The following is an 18785-nucleotide window of genomic DNA, read 5'->3' on the forward strand; positions in this document are numbered from 1 at the left end:
CTCTTGAGAGGTGAGGCAACTGAGGCCCAGACGGGCTGAGGGCCTCTGTCGAAGTCTCCCAGGCTTCAACTCAACGCAGCCTTGGTGGAAGGCCCAGGTCCTTGACCCTGGTTCACATGGCTTTTTCTCAGAGTCCCAGCTTCCAGAAAGGCTGGGCCGGCCACAGAGAGAAGGCCACATCTATACCCACATTTGGGATAATAATAGCACGAGGGTCTCTTCAAGTTTGCTCACCAAATATTGGTGAGCTACAGGGAGCAACTGTCTGGTACTAAATTAAGATATTCCCCTCTGCTGAACTCTGCCTCTGTGTCCTGAGCTGACACGGAGCCCACCCAAAATGGAGGCCAAGGGCCCTAGGGCCTTCCACAGTCCAGCCCCAGCGTCCCTCCCCTGACTGGCCCTGACTTCAGCCCTGGCCTTGTCCCTCACGCTCTGCGAATCCGCCATGCTGAACTTCTCAAGCCCTCGGGTTTGCGTGTGCTGTGACCTCTCCCTGGAGCACCCCTCCCACCTTCTCTTTCTGGAAAATCTTGTTCATTCTTGGCCCCGCTCAAACTCAATCTCCTTGGACAGCCCCACCCCACCCGAGAGCCACGGTTGCCACGGCACTTCCCCATAGCTCTGCTCAGCAAGGTGGTGTAGGGCAGTTTAAGAGCATGGACTCAAAGCCATGTTGCCTGAGTTCCCATCCCGGCTCTGCTTTTGCTAGTTGCTGCCAGAGCATCAGTTTCCTCGTCTGTGCAATGGGTGTAATGAGCACCCCCATCCCCTAGGTTCGCTGGGGGGAGGGAGTCAATGGTTTATGCACACAGCACCCAGAATGGCCTTGCACCCAGTGCACACTGTGTGAAGAGTCCTAGCTCTCATCATAATATTTTTTATCGTCTCGTAGCGGACAGGCCGCAGGATTTTGAGGCTTCTCTGTGCCAGCTCACAGCCTCAGTCCCAGCCCCAACCCCAGCCGCCTCCAACAGCAGCTGTTCAAGCTACGCGGAGGCCCAGCACCTGACTGTGGTGGCCATAATGTTCACGGCACAGACTCTGCTCGGCGTGGGCGCGGTGCCCATTCAGCCCTTCGGCATCTCCTACATCGATGACTTTGCCCACGACAGCAACTCGCCTCTCTACCTTGGTGAGAACTGGGCTCGGAGGGAAGGCCAGGCTCGGAGGTTGGAGGATGAGAGGACGAGGTAGGGGCTGGGCATGAGTTCCTGACCTCTGCGCCGCGTGGCCAGGAAAGGTCTGGAGAAGCCCTGGAGTTTCCTGGGCCTGACCGCTCTTGCCTGTCGGAGACTGGGCAGGCGCTGCTCTGCAGACGGAGGGAAGCCAGGGCCAGGCGGCCTAACCCAGGCTTTGTGTTGCAGGGATCGTGTTTGCAGTGACCATGATGGGGCCAGGCATGGCCTATGGGCTGGGCGGCCTCATGCTGCGCCTTTATGTAGACATCGACCGGATGCCAGAAGGTGAGCCTCAAAGAACACACAGGCGTCCCCAGGGACACCCAGCTGCTAGCTCACGACCACTGGCTTCATAGGAGACACTGAGCCAGGGGGCTCACGTTCAAATCCTAGCGATCCCACTGACATTGGACATGCCTCTTAACCTCTGAGCCTCAGCTTCCTCATCTTTGAGACGCTCTCCGTCCCATCCACCTCCCCAAGCTGCGATCAGAATCGAGTGAGAGATGAAGCTAAGCTGCAAAACACCACCAGACGGGCAGTCGTCACTGCTGTTAGGATGCCTCTCCACCCAGTCCTGTCCCCGAGCTCCCCCCGACCCCAGCCTGTGCTCGGATACACTGCGGGGCACACAGGGGCACGTATGCTCTTGGCCTGTAGGGAGCTCCTATCTTTAGGGGGAAAAAGATGCAGGTGAAACAGAGAAGCATGCAGGAGAGAACTTCTGGAGCAGGGCTCGGTGAGCTTGGGCCTGCTTCAGGTGGGGAATTTACTGGGTGACCGTCAAGGACCCTTCTAGTTCTGACCACCTCAGAGTCTGGGAACCCATGCCGAGGGCACCGCTCAGGGAACAGCAGTCTCAGATCCACGCAGTAGGAGGGGTGGGCCAAGGAGTGGGACAGAAGCTTGGTCTGAAGGCAGCCAGGAGTGGGGAGTGGTGGGGGTCCCCGAGCTCTGACCCTCTGCAGGGAGCAGGAGAGGATTCCTCTCCCCTGGAGATTTCCAGCAAGCCCTAGAAACCTCAGGGGACACACGTGTGAAGGGATGGACAAGCCGGTTCTGCTTCTTGTTCACTGGCTTTTGCTCAAGGATGCCTCCTGGGCAGGGGTAGCCCTGCCCTACTTTCCTTCCTTCTCGAAAGCGGGGCCCAGCAGCCAAGCGCGAGCTCTGGTTGGCTTCCTTCGGTTTCCCAAATGTGCCCCAGCCCCAGGGAAGGGGGTGTGTTTTCTGGCTCTGGTGACATCATCGTGGCAGAAATGGCTCCTCCACGGCCAGATGCGGTGTTCCCGTAGACAGATCTTCCTACCCTTTCTCATGCGGGGATTTCATGCGGTGGGCAGATCATGTCTGCCGCAGGCACAGACGGGTATGTGCGGAGCGGGGGAGCCGGGGAGATGCCTGGGCTCACACTCGCCGGGCTGGCACAGAAGCAGGGGAAATAATAGGTGGAGGAGGGAATTCGTACAAAAGCCAACTTCATCCCCAGCTTGACAGATACATTTGCCGAGTGCAGATTGCATAGTCTGGCCCCTGGCCAGGAGCGCTCAGGACCCAGCACCTGGGAACAAGCCCTACTCCTGGGGTTGGTGTCATCACGCAGCTGCGTCGTTGTCAAGTGTCTGCGGATGCTGTGGCAATGGAAGGAGGAGCTATCCGACTCAGCCTTGAGGTCAAGGGCTTGGATGGGAGAAGTGGGCACTCCAGCCAGGAGGCATATCTAGAATAATCTAGTCCTGATTACATCTGGGGAACTCGTTAAAGGGAAGCCTCCTTGGTCACCTTCTCACTCCACCCCGTGGTAGTTTCAAGTTGGTCTTAGGTATTTTTGACAAGTACCCTGGTGATTTAAATGATGTGGGTCTGAGAAGCACGAGAGTGGTCCTAACCATCAATTTAATAATAATAATAATCCCAACAGTAACAGTAAGATGAGGAAGAAGAACACATATCTGTACGGCCCATACCACGTGCTTTACCTGTGTTGGTTCCTTGATTCTCCCGACGGCCCTTGATGCAGTAAGACTACTGTCTGTATTTTATAGAGGAAGACACCGAGGCACAAAGAGGTTAAGTCATTTGCCCAAGGTGATGTTAGTCATGGAATTCAGACTCAGCAGTCCACTTCCGAAGTCCATCACCTTGACCGCTACACACAGTGCCTCTGTAGTTGAAAAGCTGAGCCCAGGAAGGCTCAAGGCCTTGCCCAAGGTCACACGGGACGTAAGGGGCAAAGCCACAACTGGAGCCTAGGTCTCCAGACTCTGATGTCTCAAACGCCTGTCCCAGGGTGGTGGCCAAGAAGGGACAGCCCATCCTGACCCTAACATCACCATGGTCTTCTCTTGCAGGTGGTATCAGCCTGACTTCGAAGGACCCCCGATGGGTGGGTGCCTGGTGGCTGGGCTTCCTCATCTCCGCTGGGGCAGTGGCCCTGGCTGCCGTGCCCTACTTCTTCTTCCCCAGGGAGATGCCCAAGGAGAAGCACGAGCTCCACTTTCGGCGAAGGGTCTTGGCAGCCGCAGCCTCCTCTGTCAGCAAAGTAAGCCCCCTCCACGCGCCTGCCCTAGTCCAGGCTCCAGCCCCAACCGACGGGTCCTTGTAACCTTAACCTTCATCCCTCCTGAGCACTGACTTCACAGCTTACAAAGCCATTCTGTCCAGGCTCCGCTGATCCCCCAAGAGCCCCACACAGTGAATATGTCTTGGCCCTTCCACAGCTGAGGGGATCAGGGGTCCGAGGAGGAAGCGACCTAGCCAACATCACACGGCCAGCGAGGGCAGCACTGGGGTGAGAACCCCAACCTGTCTGAGCCCATGCCCTCTGTCTAACCATCACACTGTCTGCCTCTCTGCTCGTCCCTTCACGGTTTCTGTGAGTTCTGAACGTGCCGCGCAGGGGCAATGTTGAAAAGAAGGAGGAGGTGGAGAATGGGGAGGGGGGTGTCTGAGAAGACTTCTCTGAAGGAGCGGGATTTGAGCTGGACTCTGAAGGCTGGTAGAAGCCTGGGGAGGGGAGAGGGGGCATTTTAGATGTGGACACGGCGTGGACAAAGGGTTCAGCTGTAGAAAGGAATCCAGCCTTTCCAGAAGCAGTGAGAGGCCAAACTTGTATTGAGTGCGTCCTCTGGGCCAGGTGTCAGGGCAACACTGGAGCTCAGCACGTGGCCTCTACCCTTAAAACAGGCACGGCCTAGTGGGGACCAAGATTCCTTGATAAGTAACAAGCCATGAGGTGGTCGAGGATATCTCGGCTGAAGGGCAGATGGTCTCTCCTCAGAGGAGATCCACTGGGCAGGAGAGACAGTTCTGCGTGGGGGGGGCCTCCAAGTTTTCCAGAGCCTCACCAAAACACGAGGCCTTAAAAACAATTAATTGGCTCCAAAGTACAAAAAAAAATGACAAAACAGAAACGTTTTATGAAAGTTCAGTGTGTCGTTAATGTTGACTTTACCAAATTTTCCTTGGCGCTCACACACATTTCATTACCTTCTGAAAATTTGCGCATTCGATTTTCTCTTTCCTCGAGTACCCACACACATTTCAGGGACCAAGTGTGTGGAGTGATTCTCATGCCGACCAGTTCTCTGTGCCACCTGCTAGGCGTCCCACAATTTCGCTCAACTCGGACGCTGTCTGCCCAGAGAGAGCATCTGAGCCCACAGCTTAGGGCTCAGTCCCACTACAGTCGCAGGTAGTAGGCCCGTCCCCAGGTTCCCCACAATTTTTGTCCTACTTGGCTACAAATCAGAGGTCCCCAGAACCCCTTTCTTGGATTCCATCATTTGCCAGAACAGTTCACAGAACTCAGGAAAGCACTTACTTCGTGTTTACCAGCCAATTATGCAATAAGGGATATGATAAAGGGTATTGTAAACAGCCAGACGAGGGGCTGCGTAAGGAGGGGCCTGGGAGGATCCAAACTACTGGAGCTTCTGTCCCTATGGAGTTGGGGTATGTCACCCTCCTGGCATATGGATGTGTTTACCAACCTTGAAGCTCCCTGAACCCCATACTATTAGGATTTTGTGGGGGCTTTCTCCACATAGACATGATCAATCCTTAACTCCATTTCCAGCCCTTTTCCCCTTTCTGGAGAATGGGGGGTGGGGGTGGGGGAGGTGAAAGTTCTAAGCTTGTAATCGTGGCTTGGTCTTTCTGGTGTCCATTTCCCATCCAAGAGCTCCCCGAGAGTCATCTCATTAGGACAAAAGATGTTCCTCTCACCCAGGAAATTGCAAGGGATTTAGGAGCTTGGTGTCATTTCCTAGCACGCAGGAAATTACACCGATCTTAGGAGCTCTGTGTCAGGAACTGGGGTCAAAGACTAAATATTAGAAGATTCTCCTATGCACTCTTATTTACAAGAGTTTTAGGAGCTCTGTGTCAGGAATATATACATTTGCATATATATATATTTCTTATTATTTCACAGGGAAGTAATTGTTGAGAAATCACAATCATAAATTATTTGTTGCTAAGTAATTCTGGTTTCAAAGGGACGATTTGTAAAAAGCCTGTCGAATATCTTGCAGCAAGAATAATTCTATTTAATGAGGCATGTTGGTGCATTTGAATATTCTGGCTGTGATGGGAGAGAGGCCCTCCTTCTTAGAGCAAGAAAGTCTGGGCTTAGGAGAAAGGGCTGAAAATGTCTTCATCTAGAAAGGCTAGAATTTGAGCCCAAGTCTGTCCAAGCCCAAACCTGGGTGGTCTATGAACCCACGACCCATCCCCCACCCCCTGCTGGAACAGAAGTTTTATACGTGGGAGACCAGTGAAAATTGATGTGAGAACAGCCAATAGGGGCCAGAACAGAGGCAGCCTTGCCTGCCAGCTTCCAGAGCAGCTGGGAGCCCTGGAAGGAGGGTAAACGGAGGTCCCATGGCTCTATGGCGGGGTCCAAGCCGAGAAAGGGACAGAGGGAGGCTGGGGCCCGGGTGCTGCTCTGCTATGGGACATCCCAGGACAGTGCAGGGCTGGGCTGGTGCTGGGCTCAAAGGCAGGGGGAGGCAGGCCCTGCAGAGCGACGGGTTTCAGGGGAAGAAGGCAGCTTGAAACCACAGATGGCCCTTCCTGGTTCTGCCTAGCTCAGGCCAGAAACTGAGTGAGGTAAGAATTCCTAGAACTTGGGCGAAGAGTTCTTAGAAGTAGGAGTGGTCACGAAGGAAGCGAGGAGTTTCTGGTTACGGACAGTGTCCAGGTTGGGCCTTACATCTGAACAGAGGACAACAGCTTGGGCCATGGAGCGGGGTAGGTGGGAGAAGCCAGTGGGAGGCCTGGCTGGGCTCGGTCACGTGTCCGCCGTGTGACCTTGAGCAAGACGCTTCCCCATTCCGTTCGGCCCTGTAAGATGTCGAGGGTCGATTCCTGGAGCCATAGTCTGTGCGTCTGCAAGTCTAAGAATGCACAGCTTCGCGAGTCGAAGCTGCTGGGCTACAGACATCTGGATGCGAAGAGAGGCATCTCTGTGATGCTTGGAAGCCCCGGCTCCCTGGCTGTGAACCTGTCTGGCTGTCTGGATTCATTCTGTCAGCACATTGGGGATGGGGAGTGAGGAAGGAAGGGGGTGAGAGGTTCTTAAAAAAGAACCGAAGGCTGAGAACACGACGATCTGCTTCCAGCAGCTTGCAGGCAATAAATATTGATGTTGGAGGAGTTGCTTCCCCCCCCCTCCCCCAGCCTCCTTGAGGCTGCCTCGACCAGCTCTGCCGGCAGCGACTCGGGCTGGGGACGTAGATGGACCGGGAGGAAGGGCCCAAGCAGGCAGAATTGGCAGCCACACCGACGTGGGATGTGTATCTTCTGTAGAGAGTTGGAAGAGGCAGGGGGGCAGGGAAAGTGAAGGGGAGACTCGTTCTGAAATTTCTTCGAGTATCTTCTCCCAGGCTCAGGGGTCCCCTAAGTAGCCTCCTACAAGCAAATGCAGTTTTTAACGGTGCTATGGTGGTATGTAATATCAGGGTTTTGTGACCCAGTGAAGGTCTCTGACCTCAGTCTCCTCATCTGTACAATGGGCAGACGATTGGACGGGGTCTACCAGCTCTCACCGGTTCAGTGATGTCTTCTGTAAACAGAGCGGTACACGAGCCCTTCCGCTGTGGGGGAGAAAAGGGTGCAGTCCGCAGCCTCTGCCCCAAGAAGCTCTCAGGTAAAGAAGGAAGGCCAGATGCAGACAGACAGGGGGAGGACTGACTCACAGCTCAGGCTTTTCCCACGGCCAGTGCTTAGAGTTCTCTGCGTGTGCGAAGGGGATCACGACCAGTCTCCCCAGGGAAGATTATGAGATGGTAGATGGGGGGAGGCCATCCGGGACAGGGAAGGGCAGGAGCTCTGCTTTCCTGGTGTTGGTTCTGCCCACGTATCTGTGACCTCATGGTGGCCACAGGCATGCTTCTAGGAGTGACCGAGGGCAGGCGTTAGCACTCTGTAAGCCCCAGTCTCCCTGCCTAGAAGCAGCCAGTCTCCAAGGTCCTGTCAAGCCCCAGGACTCATGACACATGGCTCTATAGGGCCTGTGGAGTAGAGATGGCCTCTTAGGGGCCCCATCTGTCCTTATGGTCGTAGGACCCCATTCAGTCAGCCACCCTCCTGTGCCCTCCATACCCTCAGGTCCCTCTGAGTGCCTGCCTTTGGGGTGGGGCCAGGGGGCAGAAAGAAAGGCCTCGTCCATCAAGAGCTTCTGTCCCTGCCCAGCCTCTGCGCACCACTGGCCTCTGTCACCTTCTTTCAGTTCCTATGTCCCAGAAGTCTCCATGTCTGTTATTCTAGGCCGTCTCCCAGAGTCTAGGATTCTACTATTATACAGTTTTAAAGCTCTGTGTTTCCAGTAAAGATTCTCAAGTACTTGTGTTCTATTTTCTATGATTCTATGCCCCCAGTGGTCTTTGACTCCCAAAATTCATGTTTCTACGTGGCTACGATTTTGGCCTACAAGTGTAGGAGTCTATGAAATCTGTTTTCTCCCCACATTAGCTTGATGCGCTTCTTTGGGAGAGAGGTCAAGGATGGGGACAGGAGTGGGCAGTGACAGCGGCCCTTAAAGCCCAGGACTTAGGGCCAGCTGGGAGGCTTCTCTTCCCCTTGGACTTCATGCTCCTTCTGCAGCTCCTGGGAGGTCCAAGGTGACTCGGGTCCCCCTTATGCCTGGTACCTCTCCCTTGCAGGCACTGCCTCCAGACCCTTCCCAGCCAGCCCGGGAACCCTCGTGTGTCCTTCTCCCGATCCCTAGCACCCCAGGCCTTGTGCCTCCACCCTCACCCCTCCTCGACGCTCCGAAGAGAAGGTCTAGTGTGATCATCCAGTTCAACCCCCACTCTATCTTACAGGTGGACAGATTCAGGCCCAGACAGGGTCAAGGTTGTGCCCAGCGCTTGGCCAGCACCACCTCCCCCTGTACAAAGCCAGGTCTTGGTCCCAAAGGGCTAAGGTGAGCCCCACCCCCACTCACGGCCTGGTGTGGATCAGAGCTTCCTCCAACACTGGGACTCGAAGGCTCTTTGGGGCGATCCGCTTCAGTGGTTTCAAACTGTACCCACAGAACCCCAAGGGTGCCACCATAAGGAGATTGAAGAGAGGTGTCCCCCAGTAGGACTAAGGGCCTCCCACCTCCCTACACACACACACACACACACACACACAACTCAATCAGACAGGTTCTAGTTTCATGGTATTTTTATAACAGTCTTTTGACTGAGGTTTCAATTGGCGAAAGGGTTTTGCAGCTAAGAACCCAGTTTTTAAAACACTGATCTAGTCCAATACCCCCGTTTGACAGAGGAGGAGACTGAGGCTCATGAAGAGAGCTGATCGGTAGCTGATCTGGCCCAGGAGTCTCCTCGGTGCCTGAGGCATCCGCACTGGCGTCAGGGAGGCCAGCAGCAGGAGCCAGACACACCGTTGTCTGTACATGCGTATGGCTGTACCATAGCCTGGCTATGAATCCTGCCTCCGCACTTGGAACCCTGACATCTATAAAATGGGTATAATCCTAACATCCACACCCTGGGACTGTTGTACGAATGCAATGAGGCAAAGCGTGAAGTGGGTCGTTCAGTGCCTGATGGCCAGGAGTGCTCGTTCTTGATATCTTTCTCCGATCAAGCCAGCTCTTAAGAGGAAAAACAATGGAAAAATTACCTTTTTTCTAATATTCTTACAGCTCACGCCAAACTCATGCACCGTACTAGTAAGAGTGGGAAATAGGCTGACATCTCTCGCTTACTCTGGGCATGCATGCATTGTTTTAAGCCCTTTGTATGTATTACCGTACTTAATCCTTGTAATCTGCCTATGAAGTAGGATCAGCTATAACTCCACTTTATCCCTGAGAGGTCAAGTTGCAGAGAGATTAAATAACCCGAACACAGGGCTAGTGAAGGGTGGAGCTGGGATTCAGACCCGGGCGTCGCAGGACCGGGGCACAGTCAGGACCAAGAGGCAGGAAAATAGAAACAGCAGCAAGAGGGGTATCAGCAAGAGAGGGGGAAACATAGAAGCATGGACCACAGAGATGAGTTCAGTTGGTATAACCGAACCCCTTATTTGGTTCTGAGCTTGCGGGTGGCCAAAGGGACAAGAGAGGCATGGCCAGTTGCACAGATCTCAATATGAGAAAGCCGGAGGAAGCATGTCGCAATCCTCGGCAAAGCTCAGGTCTCTGGGTGCTCTGCGGGAAACACGATCTCCCTCCCGCAGCGGTGGGACGGCTAGCAGATAGCCCCATCCCTGGGCTCAGGGCCAGGGCCACGTGCGATGGCAGCTGAGGGCTGGACGGGAGTGCCACGTCACCCGCCGGGGTCAGCGTGGCTCCGTGGGGCTGGGGTCACAGCCCCGCTCAGAGCTTTCTAGGAACCCGGCTTCCCCCGAGGACAGCTCCCCGAGCCACGGAGGCCCGGCAGACGCAGGGCACTTGCACATGCCGGACCCCACATGGCATCCTGTGTCCCGTAGGCTTGCAGCCGTCCCTGACGGTGGGGAAGTTCTAACCGGCTCCCTCGCACAGGCCTGCTGACCAGGGCAAACCACAGCCAGATGCGGTTGACTCCGAGCCCTGCTCAGAGAGGAACTACAAGGCTGCTTTTGGTTTCTGGAGCCCGCTGCTGGTCAGGAGTCCTCAAAACAGATCTGGAGAGAGAGGCAGAAACTTGTGACGAGCACAGGACAGGGGGTCCCAGTATCTACCTGATAAAACCTGAGTCCCTTAGCATGGCCCCCTAAACTGCCCAGCTCCTGCCCCTGTTCCTGCCCCAGCCACTCTTGGCTGTTGTCAGGATGGCCTCCCGGCACAGACAGGGCCTTCCCCCTAGCACCTGCACTCCTGCTATCCTATGCCTTTGCTTCGAATAACCTCTCCCTTCCTTCGAATAAGCTCTGCCTTCCTATCCACCCAAATCCCAAACCTCACTTCTCCTGGAGACCTTCCCTGACCCACCCCCATCCCAGCCCCTGAAGGTCTGCCTCTCCCCTCCTGTCTCCAAACCCCATGCTCTTTTTCACAGCATGAGATAGGGGTACAAGGGTGGTCCCGGAGAACCTGCTCTGCCCATTGCTCCCTGGGTGACAGTTCCTCTTCTGGGGCCTCAGTTTCCTCTTCTGCAAAATAGGTGCAATAATGACCCCTTCACCAGACCGCTGCGGGAATCAAATGACATATGGTGGATGTGAAAGTGCGGGGGAGACCACAGGCTGGACGTCCAGACGCTGTTCACAGGAGGACAAGGAACCCCAGGCCCGGAACTCAGGGGATTCTGCCTGTCCAAAGGCCGAGCCGAGCAGCGCCCATCCCATTGTCCTTGATAAGAATGCTGGGAGGTTCTTAGTTTATCTCAGTTCATCTCCACCCTCCCTTCCTGGGGCGATATCCCAGTCCCAGCACCCCTCCCTCGGTCCTGGCCCTCCCAGCGCCACTCTCCATGGCTTGGCTAGGGTGGAGAAAGGTGCGAGGAGATTCTCTGATTCTCTCAAAGGCAGCATGCCCAAAAGAAATATGGGAGCCACATAAGTAATTCTAAATGTTCTGGTAGCACATTCAAAAGTAAAAGGCAATAATTCTGATAACATATTTAAGTTAACCCACTACATCTAAAATATTCTCATTTTAGCATATCATAAATTTTAAAAACTGAATAATGAGACATTTTCCATTTCTTTCTCATACTAAGTCTTTGAAATGCAGCCTGTGTTTGATAGTCAAGGCGCATCTCAGTCTGCACTGGCCGTATTTCCAGGGCTCGGCGGCCACATGCGGCTGGTGGCCGTGGCATCAGACAGCGCCGCTCTCGGGTATCAGTGAGTAACTGACCCACAATGCCTCGGCCCGTGCCCCAGACTGCAGGCTTTCAGGCCCCTTCACATCACGCCACAAAGGTGCCTCGCAGTTCTGCCGGCCTTGCACCAGGGCTTCCGACTCACAGGGCTTAGTGGATAAAGCATGAGTTCTCTCTCAGGCAGGCTTGAGCTCAGATCATAGCTCTGTGCGATGTTGAGCAAGTTACCTAACCTCACAGCTGCCTTGCTCCTGGGCGGAGCCCAAGTCTCCTTCCTTTGCAGGTGCCCGTGAGGACCGAGCAGCAGCGCGCGTGCGGAGTCCCCAGTCCGCAGACCGGTGGCCCGGCTACCCGGAGTCCCCATTCTGCTAGGCCCCTGGGGTACTCGGTGTGGACCCCCTGCGCCATTCCAAACCAGAAGCAGTGTGGGAGCTTGCTTGCACCGCAACAGCCTCTCCCGTTGATCTCATTTTTCCTCCTAGAGGCTGATGACGGCGGTGCCCGTTGCTTGTCGCAGCCTTCTCTTCCATTCCTTCTGTTCCAGCTTTTATCAGATACCCACCATTCCACCCCAGACCCTATGCTAGGCACTAGGGTTTCAACAGGGAACAAGATAAGCACGATCCCTGCCCTTGCAGAGCTGGGAGCCCAGCAGGGGAGACACTGAACAAGGTTTGACTCAGACCTACGTGCGTATGTAAGGTGGTGATTTTCTCTGAAAATCAACTTCCCTTCTGCTCTGAATGCCCATCCTGCTAGATTAGCGAGACACTCGACTTCGGCCTTTCTCAGGGTTCCCCCACTAAGGTGAAGCAAAGGTCCTTACAGGATGTTCAGGCACCAGAGGAGCCTCCCCCACACCCGGCACGCATCAGCATCAATCCATCCAGGCCCATTTGGGGCCAAAACAAATGGAACACTGTTGATCCCTATTGCTTTGATGAAGTGACTGCCCCATAGCCTCTTCTCTCCCGGAGTGTCTCCCCAGCCCACAGGCATCTCGGGGCAGAATGCCTGGCATCCCACTGACTGCCCTTGGTTGTGTGTTTTCCCAGGGTGAAGATTCTCCCCCTGAGCAGAGCCCGGGGGAGTCCCAAGAGAAGCAGGATAGCCTCGCCCAGATTGCACCAGACCTGACGGTGATCCAGTTCATTAAAGGTGAGGGAGCTCAGGCCAGGCTATAGCGAAGTGGGACCCGAGGGCACGTGGGGCCGTACGGCATCCAGCCCCTTCCTGCCCTTCTTGGTTTATCTCTCACACCTGCAGACCCCTCATGAGCACCATACAGTCCTGTAAATCTTGACTTCTATGATCCCTTCTGCCTGGAACATCAGTTCTTATTGCTATCGATCAAAATCTTCCTTGTCCCTTTAGGTCAAGCTCAAGTGCCTTCCCCCAGCAAGCCTGGCTCTCCCTCCTCTCCGTTCTCCAAACCCTCAGGGCCAATAATCCTTGCTCTGCTTCCCTCAAGGACTATTAGGAGAATCAAATGGGGTGATGAATGGAAAGCCTTTTGTATACTATTTAAAAAAACACAAAACACCTTTACTTATATAAGGTACAATTCTTTTTTCAATTATCACCCCTGCCCTACTGCTATTATTCTGACCATGTCCCTGGACAGTAAGTTGAGCTGCCTGTGGTTTAGGAGGGTGATGACCTCAGGGTTCGCTTCGGCACCCACCCCTGCCCCCACTGAGGACTCTTGAAACAGGAAGTTAATTAGGCCCAATTCTTGGAAGTGTGTCCTAAGACTCGATGTTGGGATACCAGTAATCCAGCCCCCAGTTCTCCAGCCTTCCTGGGGGAAGGGGAGGGCTGGACCGCATCAGGGCCTGGCCTAAGGCAGGAGGGGCTTGGACTCCCTAACCTCAGATCACCCCCCAGCTGCTGGAAGGCCCCAGCAGGCCACTCCTTGGGAGAGTTTATTAATCACTGCTTTGGCTTATGCCCAGAGGGAAGCTGGGACCAATCACTGAAATTGGATCCTGGAGTGGGTGTCCTGGGCAGATTGTCTCTGGTGGTTTCAGCTTCTCTGTGAGCCTAGAGGATACTGAGGCAGGGCTAGCTATAGGCCCTGTAATTGGTCAGCAAGCCTGGCTTCTGGGCTTTCTGCTGAGTTCCAGGGAATCAGTGGTGACTTGAGGCTTGGCCTTGACCGCATGGGGCCGTGGGGGAGCCAAAGGGAGGAGGAACTGTGGCCCTTCAGCTGGAGGAGGCCTAAATTCTTGGGGGAAGACAGTTCCTGAGTTAGAGACGGCCCCTGTGTGATGGGGAAGACATTATCCTTGAGTTAAGGGAGGCCCCTGACAAAGGGAAGAAACACTATCCCTACAGTGAGGGATGACGGGGCCTCTGAGCTGTGAGAGGCTCCTGTCTGATAAGGGAGACAGAGTCTCTGTGTGGAGAGGAGCCTTAACCTGTCTGATGGAGGAGACACTAAGCTAAGGGAAGCAGCTATGGAACAGAGGCGCCCCCAGAGTTCCCCTGCTGGTATCCCTACCTAAGTGAAAGGCATAGCCCCGCCCTCCAGGAATTTTCCATCTGTTCTAAGGACTGACTGCAGATGCTAAAGAGATAGATGGTGGGTACAAAGTGCACTTGGGATGCTTAGCACAGGCCATGGAGAGAGAAACAAGTAAGGAGATAGAGCCCTCTGGCAGCCAGAGAGGCACAGGAATGTGGGTGGGGTGGGGTCTAGTAGGCGGAAGGGCCTTTACACTAGGAGTCCCCTGGCAACGGCCGGCCTTGCCCCGGCCCGCTCTAAATGAACTTGGGCGTCACCTGCCCAGTGAGGGCACCTGCAGGGCCTGGGCTGATCCTGGCCGGGGCAGCTCACGGAGGGAGGGAGGGAGGCTGGCACAGCTACCTGGGGGCAGGCCACGCGTCACACCTTCTCACTGCAAACGCTGGCTGAATGCACTGTGTAGGGCGAGGGACTCAGGACGGGAGGAAGGCCTGGGACGTAAAGGAAGGGGAATTCCACAGCCCCGGCTCCTACCCACCCTGACCAGCTGTTTGCCTTTATTTTCTGGCTTCGAAGGAAATGGTTCCTGGCCCGGCCCAGGGGGCTAGAGAACTAGCTGACTGGGCTCTGGCCATGCTCTGAGGACAGACAGAGATCTCCAGCGACAGAGGCCCTGGTTCTGCTTCTGCAGGAACAGGAGGGACCTCCCACTGGGCCCAGAGGAGCCCCAGGGCCATCTTTCCCCACCAGTCCCGACTGCCAGGTGGTTTGCTCCTGTGACTGTCACCTTTAATGGGCCTTTCCTCCTCTCTCCCCCACACCTCACGTTAGCTTCCAGCTCACCCGCTGCGGGCACAGACACAGGCCTTTCTCTTTTGACATTAGTGGAGAGAGGATGGCTCATGTGTGTGCGGGAGAAGATAAAGCATTCTTGACCCTCACCCTGGCTGCCCCGGGGGCGCCGATGAAGGGCCTGAAGCTCTTTGAAGACTTGCCCCATGTCACATGCCCTTCAGGCTAGCAGGTTGCAGTGAGGAAACCTGTACACAAGACCCCAGTTTAGGAGATAACGGAAGATTGGGGCGGTCATCAAAGCCAGGCCCGTCGCTTCTACGCCTTTCTGCGTGCTTTTGTTCTTTCCGTTTCCCTGCTACGAATTCCTTCTCCTTCGGATCCGTTCTTTAGGCCCTACTTCTGTCCTATGTCGAGAAGCCGCCCAGCACCAAGCCTGCTCAGTTTTCACCTTCTCTGGGGGTCTTATTCTGCCCCAACATTGGGACATTGGATCACATATTGGCCTGTCTGTCCATTCATTTGTGCCTTCACGTAGTCCATCAATATTTACTGAGCGTCTGCTCTGCCCCAGGCTCTGAAGATTCAGTAATGAACGTAGCAGACAAGAATCCCTGCTCTGAATGCAGCTTGTATTCTGGTGGGGAGACAGTAAGATGGCTAAGTGAGGGGAACATGTGGTCTGTTAGGTAAAATGCTGCAGAGAACGGAAACTAGGGATGGAAGACCAGGGGAGAGGCCGCTGTCCCGTGCTGGAGATAAGGAGGGAAGACAAAGGCCTGGGTTGGCTTGGGGAGAGCTAGAGGAGGACAGGATGAAAAGGTCCTAGTGGGAAAAAATGAGATGAGTAAGTTGAACAGAAGAAATGGAACGAGATGGGATGAGATGAATGGAATAGGAGGGGTGGAATAGAACTCTATGGAATTGAATTTTAGACAAAATCGAATGAAAAGAGGCACAATTGAATAGCGTGCACTCCAACTCAATGGAATGGAACGAAACCGAGTTTCAAAAGCGGGAACAGAATTAAATGGAAAGGAGTCAAACGTAACGGGCTAGAATTGGGTTCAGCAGAATTAAACGAGACGGCATGGAAGGAACGGGCCAGTTTCAACTGAACAGGGCAAGACAGGACAGAAACGAAGGCACGGCTGGCCTGCCCACTCTGACCTTCTCCCCGCTCACCCCAACAGTGTTCCCCAGGGTGCTGCTGCGGACCCTGCGCCACCCCATCTTCCTCCTGGTGGTCCTGTCCCAGGTGTGCCTGTCGTCCATGGTGGCAGGCATGGCCACCTTCCTGCCCAAGTTCCTGGAGCGCCAGTTTTCCGTCACAGCGTCCTACGCCAACCTGCTCATAGGCTGCCTCACCATCCCGACGGCCATCGTGGGCATCGTGGTCGGGGGCGTCCTGGTCAAGCGCCTCCACCTGGGCCCCATGCGTTGTGGCGTCCTTTGCCTGATGGGGGCGCTGTTCTGCCTACTTTTCAGCCTGCCCCTCTTCTTCATGGGCTGCTCCACCCACCAGATTGCAGGCATCACCCGCCAGCCTGGGTGAGTGTGCCGGAAGCAGGTGGCGGAGGGTGTCAGAGAGGGGGCCCAGACAAGGTCAGGGGAATGGGGTACCCGTCTACCTCAAAGCTCACGTCGCACCAGCACCTTCTCCTCCCCTCCCCGGCTGGCTTCAGAGCAGTGCGACCTCTGTCTCCGAGTCTCCAGTGAAGGTGTCAGGCATCACTAGGAGGGGCAAGGATGGACCTTCACAGACAGCACAGCTCAGGCCTGGGGAGAGATGGAAGCCAAGGCAGGGCTAAGTCACCGGTGGGGACGGCATCTCCAGAGTGGCCGAGCCCTGTGGGGGCCACATCAGAGAGCAGGACCCAGCTCAGCGTGAGGAAGGCTTCGCTCCTGGGCAGAGGAAAGGCCTGCCTGGGAGCCCGTGTACTGTCTATCCCCGGGGGGCGGGGGTGGAGAGAGAGGGGGCGATCAGGGGCTGAAAGGCATCTATCATGGACGCTGCCGAAGGGACTTATGCTCTCGGAAGGGGTTGGCCTAGAGGCCTTGAAGGCTTGCGGTTCTTAGAGCCTGGCAGCTAAAATTCTGTTGTTCCGTGACCCTAAAACTTAAGGTTCTTTTCCCACATCTGAGGCAGCACCGGGAGGAAAGCCTCCGATGCCCATCTCTCTTGTCGTTTCTCCGTCCTCCCACCCTCAGACATATGCTCTCTCCCGGTGGGGCCGCCTTCGAGAGGATGCTGGAAGTTACATCGCTGCCTCTTCTCCAGATGACTTCGCTTTTCCTGGGAACTGCTCCAGGCTTAGGCTGGCCCAAGACCCAGCTAGAATTCCCCAATTGTCTCCGTTCCCACCTCTCCATGGGCATCTCCTCCCTCCACCCACACGCCAGCTCTCCCCACCTGAGGGAACCTCAGCTCTTCTCTCTGGCCCGGGCCCCACATCACAACCTCTCCTGCATTATCCTTTCCCTTCCCCTCCTTCCTCGTCCCTTCTTCTCCCAAACCGCCAGGCAACTCTGCTGCCTCTTGTCCACTCTAAGCCCAGCAGGTGGGGCTGTCGCCAGGCCCCCTGAAGTCCCCGGACTGAGGAGCGAGCCAGGGCCTTTATTTTTATTTAATTTTTTAAAAAGAGATTTATATATTTTAGAGAGAGGGAGGGAGGGAGAGAGAGAGAAGGAAAGTGCATGAGGTGGGGAGGGGCAGGGGGAGAAGGAGAGAGAGGATCTCTAGCAGACTCCCTGCTGAGCACAGAGCCCGGACACCAACTGAGCCATGCAGGCGCCCTGAGCCAGGGCCTTTAAATGATTCTTTTTTTGTTTCCAAAAAGTAAATGGAAAAAAGTCAGCCTAGCACACATACCTATTTCCCTTTTCTTCTGCCTCTCACCTTGCCTCTGTCATCTCATCTCATCTTTGTTCTTGCAATTTACTCACTGAGCTTTGGGCTCTAATTCATTGAAGAAGCTTTTTGGGACCAACTGAGCAAATTCGGAGGCTTTCTCATATTTCAGGCCAACTAGTGATACCGACAGCTGCCAAGAACTGAGGGTCCCCCACACACCCAGCCTCCTGCCCAGCTCTTCCCATATTCTGTCTCATTGAACCTTCACAGCATCTCGAGATGGGTTGTAGCATTTTCCCCATTTCACAGATGAGGACGGTGAGGCTCAGAGAGGTGAAGTCGCCCAGCCAGGGGCTGTCCAGCTGGGAGGGACAGAGCCTGAAGCCAGGGCTCTCCCCACGGGAGCAAGGGGCTGAGGAAGAGCCCCCCGGCCCCCGGCTCTCATCCACTCAGCCTTCCTGCTGCTTCCTTCCTTCCACCTCAGCTCAGGCAGTGCCAGCCTGTTTCCTTTCCTGCTTGGCAGGGAAGGAAGAAGTGATGATCTTCCCCCACCCACTGTCAGAGGGAAACCCCCTCTTGAGGAAAGGAGTGAATTCACCTCTCCCCAATGCCCCCTCCCCACTCCCAGCTCTGGTTACCCAGTTGTCCTATCCGCCTCCCCAGCCCCTGTTGAGCTGAGCCTCTTCTCCAGGGCACTGAGATGTCACTAAGCTGGCCAGACCTGCCCCTCTGTCTGGGCCTTTGCCCACACCCACCCTAGGCCCACAGGACCCTCAGCTGCCCACTACGGCCTCGTCCTCCTCTGTAGCCTGGCCGTAGGCTCCCTGGCAGGCTTTCTCCCTCCTAGCCACGGAGTCGGGTCCTCCTCTGAGTCCCAGGGGCCACTCCCACACCCTGCCCAGGGTGACCTGTCCCCTCGGACTCAACCTCTCTTCTGATCTCCCAGCTGACTAGAGTGGGGGTGCTCCTGGGACTTGGGGGCAGGCCCTCCAGAGGGAGTTGGCGGGACTAAGTCATGCCGTGGCATGAGACTGCAGGATGGCGATGGGAGGGGGGGCCGCAGCCAAGCTGACAGACAGAGACACTGAGGTCCAGAGAGAGGCAGGGACAAGTCGGTGATCCCACAGCTAGTCAGGTGTCCTGACTGGTCCAACATACAGAACTCGAATTTTCTAAGAAAAGGAAGCAATCCAGCCCATCAGGAAAAAGGCCCTTTTCATCTGAGA

General features: G+C 55.3%; 1 protein-coding gene across 1 annotated transcript in view; it reads left to right on the forward strand.

Annotated features, from left to right (window-relative positions):
• SLCO2B1 (solute carrier organic anion transporter family member 2B1) overlaps positions 1–18785 on the forward strand; it is a 45853-nt gene that overhangs the window by 17190 nt on the left and 9878 nt on the right. The window contains exons 5-9 of the mRNA XM_008707354.2: positions 896–1135; positions 1368–1466; positions 3530–3720; positions 12502–12604; positions 15899–16256. Coding sequence (XP_008705576.2) covers positions 896–1135; positions 1368–1466; positions 3530–3720; positions 12502–12604; positions 15899–16256 — 991 coding nt within the window. The remainder of the gene's footprint in view (positions 1–895; positions 1136–1367; positions 1467–3529; positions 3721–12501; positions 12605–15898; positions 16257–18785) is intronic.

This window comes from Ursus maritimus, unplaced genomic scaffold (genome assembly GCF_017311325.1).
Source record: "Ursus maritimus isolate PB19 unplaced genomic scaffold, ASM1731132v1 scaffold_16, whole genome shotgun sequence".
Classification (NCBI taxonomy): domain Eukaryota; kingdom Metazoa; phylum Chordata; class Mammalia; order Carnivora; family Ursidae; genus Ursus; species Ursus maritimus.